This window comes from Dioscorea cayenensis, chromosome 11 (assembly GCF_009730915.1).
Source record: "Dioscorea cayenensis subsp. rotundata cultivar TDr96_F1 chromosome 11, TDr96_F1_v2_PseudoChromosome.rev07_lg8_w22 25.fasta, whole genome shotgun sequence".
Taxonomy (NCBI): domain Eukaryota; kingdom Viridiplantae; phylum Streptophyta; class Magnoliopsida; order Dioscoreales; family Dioscoreaceae; genus Dioscorea; species Dioscorea cayenensis.
Window position 1 is genome coordinate 22,185,254 of NC_052481.1, and position 10,498 is coordinate 22,195,751.

At 35.2% G+C, this 10,498-nt stretch overlaps 1 protein-coding gene and 1 pseudogene across 1 annotated transcript; both read right to left on the reverse strand.

Moving 5' to 3' along the window:
- Positions 1–421: 421 nt before the first annotated feature.
- Positions 422–1,830, reverse strand: LOC120271791. Its single transcript, XM_039278465.1, has 6 exons — positions 1,763–1,830; positions 1,454–1,676; positions 1,316–1,408; positions 647–844; positions 475–527; positions 422–428 (listed from the first exon to the last, which is right to left on the reverse strand). Exons 1-6 carry the CDS (start codon positions 1,828–1,830, stop codon positions 422–424), a joined length of 642 nt encoding a protein of 213 aa, XP_039134399.1.
- Positions 1,831–4,139: 2,309 nt separating this feature from the next.
- Positions 4,140–10,498, reverse strand: part of LOC120271792 — a 9,608-nt pseudogene continuing 3,249 nt past the window's right edge.

The window sequence follows — 10,498 nt, forward strand, 5'->3', positions numbered from 1 at the left end:
GTCAAGGAATTGAGTTACACATGTCAAGGAATTGAGTTGATTACATCCAATGGTGGGACCATGCAAGATCAATTAACATTAGGATTAGGATTGCATTTATACCAACAATTGAATGCTATAGATAAAAAATTATTGGGCTTGTAAAGATAAATGGCCATTCTTATCTAAAATGCACTGAGCTACCAATGTGTCAATTCTATTCAATTCCTACCATTAAATTTATATATGTATTAGAATCCAATCCAAATCTAAACAAAGTTTTGGATTTTCAAATATATGATTTCATATGAAAAAAGTACAAATCCTATCAATTCATATCAATTTCATACTTATCAGACAAAGATTTGAATTTTCAAAATGCTAATGTGTATATCCTATCCAATTCATATATATCAACTTGATATTTATATATCAGAGGAAATCATAACCTAAAACAGATGAGAAGCAAACAAAGCATGTAAACAAATTAAAAACCTCCCAATAACCACAGCAGGAGGGAGGAGGCCACGTAAGTAGTGTGCAATCAACTTTCAGAACAAATACCAAAAACCTTATAAAAGTACGCTAGAGTCTGCAGTACTTTTACACTTGTTTATACAAACTAAACATTAGCATTCAACATGAAGCTTCACCTGACTCCAATTACAGACTTCAAGAACAAAAGCATATCATTAACTTCCTTGAGTTTAGGGGAATCCTTAAGATAAGTAGGGGGCTCTACTCCAGCAAAGATATATAAAGCAATCAATTCCTCAACACAGGACATGTGCAAATCCCCTTGGTATCTTGTAATTGTTCGTAATGCATAAATCTCCTCCCATATCTTCTCTTCATTAAACTTACCCTACATTGGATTTACCAATATCACATAAATCACATACACAACAAAGATATAAAAGATACATGATTTGTTGCAAGTTTGTTGTATTGCGGATCAGTGCTATATTAGATTGTTACTTTATATAGTCATATTTCCTAATTGAATGCAGAATGGCATGAGACTATGAGCTTTTAACATCTTTAGATCTTGTTACTGAATTTGGATTATAGTAATCTTGAAATTTTGATGACACACTAAATTCAATGCTTGTACAATGCATTAATCTAAACTAAAATGAGTTGGAAGTGAAAAATAAGAAAAACAGAATCCTAGTAACAGGGGTACTAATTTGGGAATTGAATTGAACTTCTCTCTTATTAGTGGACTACTACCATTTCTATTTGCATTCAAGAATCAGGAATGCTAAAATAAAATAAATAAGGAACAGAAAAATAATACCAATAATAATAATAATATGCAAATTAAATTACAAACCTCATCTTTGTCCATAGCGTCTGTTTGATCAACAGACAAAACTGTCACAAGCTCTGTCGAAACCCAAATTTCAGAATCTGCAGTTTCTGATGACTGATCCTCCACAGCAGAAACATACTATGAGCTCTCCTGATCAACAGGAGCAACTAAAATCTGAGAAGTTGACAATGTTTTCTTAGTCTCAGGAGCATTCAAGAACTCATCTTTTTCGATTTTCAGCTCCTTAACTATGACAATTACTTTTCCATTAGCATTCTTAACCATAGATGCATGCTCCATCATGCTCAAGCCATCTTCTTCCTTCCCATTATTCATTGCTGATTTTTCACCATCTTCATCTTGTCTCCTTTCACCCTTTTCTCTAACAATTGGTAATGCCACTATGGAACAAAATTTGATTCAATAAAGATTGGATTTTTCTAGAATTTGATCCAGAACGTGGAGTACTTGATATTCTTCACCATGGCCTTGGAGATTCCACCCAACCCCGATGTCGTGGCTCCGATCACCTTCATGGCCGTTAAGAACAACGACGACGGCACCGGGAAGATGAAATTTAGAAACAACGCCATATATATATATATATATATATATATATATATATATATATATATATATATATATATATATCTTGTTCAAACAATGATGTGAAATGAAAGAGGAGAGATACCTTCTCTCCACTCTCCCGGACTCCGCACGACCATCAACGCCGCCGCCTTACCCTCCTTGACTGGTCTCGGCCGCCTCCCTCATTTGCAAGCGACGCCGCCGCCTCACCTTCCTTGACTGGTCTTCTCTAGGGTCAGAGCAAACAAACAAATCAGTTAAAGGATAACAAACTCACCAATTTTCAAAATCAATCCAAACATCAACACAAACAGGATTATTTAAAAACCATAGTAATCACATATTCAGTACAATGACCCTTTTAAAAAAAAAAACTACACCCCGGAAAACCAAAGATGAAAATCAAACAAACAAATCAGTACAATGACCCTTTTAAAAAAAACTACAACCCGGAAAACCAAAGATGAAAATCAAACAAACAAATCAGTTATAGGATAACAAATTCACCAATTTTTTAAATCAATCCAAACGTCGGCACAAATAGGATTATTTTAAAAAAAAATAATATTGTAATCACATATTCATTACAATAATCCACACAAACAAAGCACAAAATTAGAAACCAGTACATGGGAAATGAAGCCTTTTTCTTTAGCTTCTAATTGTCCCATAAGACAGTGGCGAAATTAAGCCTTCTTAATCTAGTGTTCATGCATGCAAGATTATGCATCACATTATCAAGCTGTTTTTCCCTCAATACATGGGAAAAGCTAAAAATATGAGAATCATATCGAAAAATAAATACAAAAAAATAGCTTTAAAAGAGGGAAAAGAACAACATACCAAATATGTTTAAGTACACACCCATCTTCGAATAAGAGTAACCGCTCTCTGAAAGTCTGGTGGTTAAGAGTAACCACCAGGCACGTCAGCCGGCACCTCCAGCCTCCATCTTCGTAAGCTGAATTGCAGACCTCCCGCCATATTAATCATCGCGATGTCATATCTCACCTCACTCTTTGAGTTCCAGATCTCAACGGAGTTTGAGAGAGAGAGAAAGATACAGAGATGGCGGATGAGGCTAGGAAGGTTGGGGCAGGTGCTTGCCAGGCGGCGGCGAGGAAAGTGATCGTGATATCATCTTTTTCCCCTTTTCGCTGATCCACTGTAAACCTCTCTGAGTTCCAGATCTCAACAGAGTTTGAGAGAGAGAGAGAGAGAGAGAGAGATGACGGATGAGGCCAGGAAGGGTGGGATAGGTAATGGGCAGGCGGCAACAGCGGCGAGGAAGTGACCCTTAAGAAGGGATCGACTGTGCGACTGAGGCATTTGAGAAGCAAAGAGTTAAATTTTGATCCCTCATCGGACCGGCGGCTAGGGTTTGAAAACAAAGGAAGGAAGTTTGAAAAACAAAGGAAGGGAGATCTAACCATAGATTACAAAGGGGAGAAAATCAGGCTGTTGATTATGTTGAACCAATGGAAATTAGCCAAATGTCCAGCACTTACGCTCACTGACTGTGCGACTGAGGCATTTGAGAAGCAAAGAGTTAAATTTTGATCCCTCATCGGACCGGCGGCTAGGGTTTGAAAACAAAGGAAGGGAGTTTGAAAAACAAAGGAAGAGTGATCTAACCATAGATTACAAAGGGGAGAAAATCAGGCTGTTGATTATGTTGAACCAATGGAAATTAGCCAAATGTCCAGCACTTATGCTCACTCACGGGTCTTCCAAATGTTTGGATATTAACATGTACCAGCAAGATGAAACCAATTCTAAACGTGTACCCAAAAAAAGAAAGGCTTTTATGATAACAGAGATAACATAACAACATGTCAACATCCAACCAATAAATCCAACCAATAAATAATAGCCAAATGTCCTATCAAGAATCAATTGGAAAGAAAGATTTTTAGGAGATAGCATTAAGAGTAAGTATATATATATATTTCACTTTATTTTTTTATTCGAGAAGAAAGGGGAAGAAAATATTAACCACTCCCCTTTTCTTTTTAATAAAATAATTCAAAATGAAATAACAAAATCAGTGTAGAAACTCCTAGAAAATTTTCTATTAAACAACACAGAATCAAAATGGAAATCATCTCTATTCTTGGGTATAAATGGCATCTATTATTTGTACAAAATACTGAGTTTTTGTATTGGTTTTAAGGCATTTCTCCATTAAAGCTTAGAACCATAAACATTTACACAACAATAAACATGCACAACTTAAATATCTGGACTCTGGAGGAAATATAAATAACTGGCAATTATTTTAACGAGGAACAAATACAATTAAGACAACAAATGATTGTGTTGCCTTTTAATACAGTTTACAAATTTCCAATGTGTGCACAATAATTTACAAGAAGCCAAGTTGCCCAGAAGACACATCAACAATGAGTAAAATGGTATGACCATCCATCACTCTGATTTAGCCTTCTTCAGTTCATCTCTTGGCTCCTTGTTCTTGCTGGTTTCAGTCAGTAACCGGAAGGTCCACATACCCAATATTGCTGCATGGATGGGTGCGACCCAATAGACCAACAAATGCTCCGGTGTTATGTGATCTCCTCGCGCGAATGCCCAACCGAAAGCCTAATGGGACAGATTTTCATCAATTAAGTTTGCATATAATAGTATTGAAAATTGTTAAACATATTACTTAGGTCCAAATCAAATAAAAAATTTAAAGGAGATAAGATGAATGACCAAATCATAGAGTTAGATGATCAGTAACTCATGTAAACATGATCCGAGCAAGAAGTCAGAATGATAAATTACGAACAGCTAGCTTGTAATTCATCTGTGTCATATAAGCTTTGTCAACCTTCTGTTTATGCTCACATAGTCACAAATCACATGTATGCAGGATCTATAATAACCACAACTAGATCAACAGCATTTTCCTAGTATTTGTCATCGACTTTAGCAGTACATTTATAGCAATTTATGCAACAAATTTTGATCATTCTTTACCTAAATCTAAATGTAAACTTGGTAAACTCCTCTCTGTGATCCCTCCAACACATGCAACCTCCTCTCCTCAATGAAGTCTCTCCGATCTTCAAACAAATTTTATATCTAAATTCGATGCTGATGATTTAAATCAGCCTGATTGTCGAGATTTAGTTCATAGAACAACTTAAAAAATTGAGGGCGTTCGGACTTCCCATTCATTAAGAAATCCAAAGTTGTACATTTGGGCATACCTTTCACCTCACTCATACAATGCCAGAGTATGTACATGAAATTCAAACTAAGGTATTTAAAACGCAAAATTAGAATTATCATAAAGCTATTGACAAAATAAAACCAGACCTCACAATGTAGGGCATTTGAATATAAGTGAAAGTCATGTGTGACCATCACTACAACCATTATGATGCCTAAGGCTCGGCTCGCTCACGATTGCTGAGAAAATGTTACATAGGAGATTTGACTATCACAGTCAATTGAATTGGAATTATAAATTATTCGTACCATGAAAGGCAAGTGAACTTGTGTTATGATCTAAAACATCCGGTATTGTCTAATTGGTAATTGCTGGAATTTAGACTAGCCTCCTCATACAAATAAAAGTTATTGGGTACATAAAAGCATTAATGTGATCGATAGATTTGGCAAGGAATATCATACCCCAATGAATATTTACTAATTTCGGCCAAGAAGATGTCAACTGGCCATTGCACATTTTAGTGTTTGTTTGGGTATCGAAGGTATATCAATTCATCAGAGAAAACAATGTCATGATTGTCATATAATTAATGCTAGCCATAAGAATTTCTTGCAGCCACTAGTAAAAAATGGCCAGCTTATGGGTCTTGAATAATGCCCTTTCTCATGGTCTAACAATAGTTTGTTATCAGGTTCTCCAATCAACTTCATCTATGTCATCCTTCTACAACATGATGGACAGCTGACTTTGTTCTATATATATTCATTCAATCATAAGGAAGAAACACAAGAGTGATACAGATTCAAGTATCCCCTTCTTTGTTAAAGCATGCAGTTAGTTCTCTTGGATAAATCAAGATAGTCACAAAGTAAAATGTCTGACAGACTGACACACACAAGGGCAGACTTCATGGTACCTCTAGTGGATTTGAAACCTGAATAATGACTATTCCTTAATCAAATGCTTGAAATTCATTTATGAAGAGATAAGCTTTAAGGATCTTTCTTTCTTAAAGTTGAGCCAGATAAGAACAAATAGAAAGCAAAAGGCCTCCTCACATTCTAAGAAAGTGAGCATCTACAGAGTAGGTTCTCATGTTAGAGCCAAATGGTCTATAATTCATTCAAGAAAAATCATGAAACTGTTGACAAGACTACCGCGCTCTACAGAAATAAATAGGCTGCATAAGCATAGCAACTGCTGCCGGTGACTGTGCTACATAAGGATGATAAGGGAAACCACCTTTCACATAACAAAAGTGGTAAACTAGCCTGCCTATAACTGACTGCATTGCCTCACATTGCTAATCAACTCAAGTCATCCCACCATTATTAATAGATTTAAATATAATGATGTATGATATGTACTGTGCTTTCTATTGCTCACGTTGTGATGATAAATTTCTTAGGAGGGTATTTACATTATTCTGATTTGCAACTATTAGTTTAGCGATGAAAAATTCTAACTGTTCATCTCCCTCAATCAGGGGGCAACACAAGGATGAGAGTGGCACAAAAATGTACTTGTGCAACCAGATCATGACCTCAGATTGACAAGCATTATGCTTTTTTAAAAAAATAACATATATAGCACTTACCGAAGCAGGGTTCATGATTCCTCCAGTTAAATCAGAACCCAGGATATGAAGTGCTCCCTTACATACACTTGAAATCCAGGTCTTCATAAAAGAAGCTTTTTGGGGTCTTTTTCTTGAGTCCCAGAGATACAAGCACAATGAAGAATGTCAGCAGTCCTTCTGTTAATGCCCCATGATGCATACCAACATTTAAACGAGGTCCATGACCAACTTTAGGGCATACTCTTTTGATTAGCATAACTCCAATAATAGATCCAAGTACCTGAACAGGACAGACTGAAGTTATCAAACTATTGTATTTTTAAGATTGGCGTAAGAAACGACAAAAATCGTGAGACAATTAAATAACCCATAGCAAGTAATTGGATAATGACTGAATATGTATATGATGCCATATGCAATCATACAGAGCTACTGTCATTGCGCCATGCTTTTCACTGAAGAATTTTTACAGTGAGAAAATATGACACTCAAACTAAAAAAAGAAACCAACTTTAGAAGATAGCTGGCATTAATGCAGCATAATTAAAAATAATCTCATAATCATAAAAAACACAAAGAACAGCCAACCCAACAACCACAATTGAGACAACTAATTTCACAAACTTTCTGAACCTGAATGTTAGATATTAGTGCATACTTCTCTCGTCAATATCAAGCATACAATCGCCCCATGAATTTCTCAGAACTATTAACCTGATTTCAGAAATCGCTTCTTTTTTCCCAAATTTTTACAAGAGAAATATTTTTCTCCCATATAAATGTTGGGCGTGAAATCAAATACAAACATTGGAAATCAAACTTGAATTGCTCATCTGTACCAACAACGCCCAGAAATCAAGGAAAATCTCAAAGAGAAGCAAACAAAGAAAGAAAAAAAAAGTATCAGACCTGAGAGGGGATGCGGACAAAGACGACGAAAAAGAAGCCTTTGACGCCGGAGGAGAATGCAGAGGAGAACACGGTGAGGGGGTTGTAGGAGGCGCCGCCGGTATGGTCGGTGAGCCAAGCGAAAAAGAACATATAAGTGACGCCGACGACGATCTTTCAGGACATCAGCGTCGGGGTAATGGTGGGACGCCGAGGTAATCGTAGATCAGAAGCTTGGAAAGGGCACCAGCCCAGACCCACAGAAAGGAGAGGGCCATGTCCAGGAGGATCAGGCCAGCTACGGCTACCGCTGGCGCCGGAAAAGATGGTCGGAGTTGAAGCGCTCTGAGAGCAGCGTCCTCCGCTTAGCTCTATCCTTCTTGAGGGATCTTTTAATGGTTTATATAACCAATTTTCACTGAAGTCCTTGTTATAATACTTATTCACGGAAAATATTCCATTTAAGAACTTCTTTGGGAATAAGATTAATATATATATTTTAAATATAGTGGATTAGCAGGGATTTATTAGAAAATCAAACCAAAACAGACAAACAGACACAAACAGACTACAGAGAAAAAAAAAAACAGAAAACACAATAAATAGACATAAAAAATAGAAAAAAAAAATTGCATCATAAAAAAAACAATGATGTCAGTAACACCGTTGCGCGCTTATCCAATGGGATGGATGAAAAAAGTTGGACTCTCACCGCAAAATGGCGATTCAAGTGTTAAAGCCTTTTATAATTTCTTGAATGATGGAGGTCTTCGATGTAACAAAACACCTGTCATTCTGAGGGGGGTTTGCCCAAAAAATCAATCTTTTTCAACTCGGTTAGCCTGGGCTAACAAGATTCCCGACACTCGAGAACTTAGCCCCTGCGTAGATGTAATTCGCCTCATTCTACCACTTGTGTGTTGTGTCATGCGTGCGTAGAAACCGCTGATCATCTCCTCCTCTTTTGCCCTTTTTTTCCCTCGTGACATTTGGAGCTACTTTGGTCGCCTCTTTGGGATTTTTATCTTCCTAGGTCACTCAAGGACCTTTGGGGAGACTGGAGGAGCAGGTTGCCTAAAACTCTGCTTCCTTTTTGGGACTTGCTTGTGAGAGCTATCATTTGGCATATCTGGACTGAAAGAAACGCTCAGATTTTCAATTCTATTTGTCTCCCATTTGTCTCCATTATCCTAAAAATTATATGCATGTTAATTTCTTGGTTCAATGCAGCTCCTGAGTCAAAGAAGGCGAAGCTTGATGAGCCAGTGTCCAAGATCAAGAGGAGCCTGGATTTCCTGAGCTCAAGAGACTCGGGGCGCTCACCCTGCCGTCTGGACTCCCGTCTCAGCGAGATCTAGCTCGTGGTCTTTGTTTTTGTAGCCCCTAAAGGATTCCTCCTTTAGGGTTTTTTCTTTTCTGCGGCTTTTTGTTTTGTTGTTCTCTTCCCTACCACCTCGGTGGTTATCCCTATGTAGAGCTTCTGCCCTCTTTTCTATTTAACGTTTCATGCTTATCCACTTTTTCAAAAATAATGAAACAAACGAATGGAAATAATAAAAACAAAAAGGATGAATGAAGATTGAGAAGATAAAGACCACTAAAAAGCAACAGAAGTATTCTCGATCAGGCGGAGGAGAATTACTCTATTAAAAAAACATAAGGTGAATGTGATGCTGAAAATATTACTTTTTATTTTTTTACTCTATACCACATGTGATTGTGGAGTGGATGACGAGAAAAATGTATTTAATTGATGTGTGTTATTTAGGATTTTTTGGTCATATGCAACATAATATTAGTGATACCCAAAACATATTCATTGTTTTATTTTTAATTTAATGTAAATAAGTCATATGTTGAGGGCATGCACAAATATAAAATCAATTTTTCAATATAGTTGTGCCCTCATCCTATTTAAGTTAAAGTTTAAATTCATTTTTAACATGATACAACCACTTTGTGTAAGAAAAATCCTGTCTTAATAGACTAAGTGATCATTTACAAAGATTTAAATTATTTGTTTCAATCTAAGTTAAAAGACATAAAAAAATTTGAAAAATTATATAAAATTGTACATCATTAAAAAGATATTATACATCAAACAGAGTTGTTTTTGATATTAAAGAGATGAGTGAAATTTAGGATAATTAATCAAAAATTAATGCCCGCTTTTAAAAATAGTTTTCATATAAGTGATAGTCTTTTATATAATGTTTTTATCGTATCTAATTACTAGGTATTTATAAAAATCATTTGAGTTAAAAAAAGAATTGGCATATTTTTGGGGTAATTTTTCATGATAATAAGTTTATTTTTATGTTATTGTATTTATTTATTTATTTATTTTTGAAAAAAATTATTGAAATTCTTTTATAACCAAAAGTATCTCAATTTGACAATTATGCAAGTTTTTATTATATTATATTTTATTATTTGATTGGATGGCAAGAACAGTTTAAATAAAAATTTCAACCAAAAGTTTGATATTTCATTTTCCTCCAACTCAAAAAGTGAAGGGAATCTCCTGTAAGTCTAAAAGGTTTTGGAATATAATAGGACCCAACTAACATAAATGTCATCCTTTTTTTAATTTATTATTGATTTAATAAATGCGTATGAGTTTGTTGTAAATTTTGCTTGGTTTGTTCCTAGGATTTTTGATAATTTTATATTTATAAACCCCTGTTTGAAAAAAAATCTTTATTTTTACATAAAAGGACAATGATGTCCTTCCAAAATTTCAAACATCCTAGTGAACCATATGATATTTTGAACTAACCAATAAATCATTAAATTTAAAAGTCATACCCATTTAATCCTTTTTTTAAAACTCTATTTAAATATATTTAAAATTTCTATATCACATTTATACTTAACTTCCACCTACATTTTTTTTTAGCCTATAAATTTTTTTTTTAGTTAGCATATAAAAATAGATAACACTATGATAAATTCATCAATTGAGCTC

Excerpts from the sequence above, each read along its gene's own strand:
- LOC120271791 (XM_039278465.1), bottom strand. The coding sequence starts at position 1,830 with ATGAAGGTGATCGGAGCCACGACATCGGGGTTGGGTGGAATCTCCAAG. Across the intron at positions 1,677-1,762 it reads GCCATGGTGAAGAATATCAA|AGAAAAGGGTGAAAGGAGAC; the intron begins GTACTCCACGTT and ends ACCAATTGTTAG. Across the intron at positions 845-1,315 it reads ACGCTATGGACAAAGATGAG|GGTAAGTTTAATGAAGAGAA; the intron begins GTTTGTAATTTA and ends AATCCAATGTAG.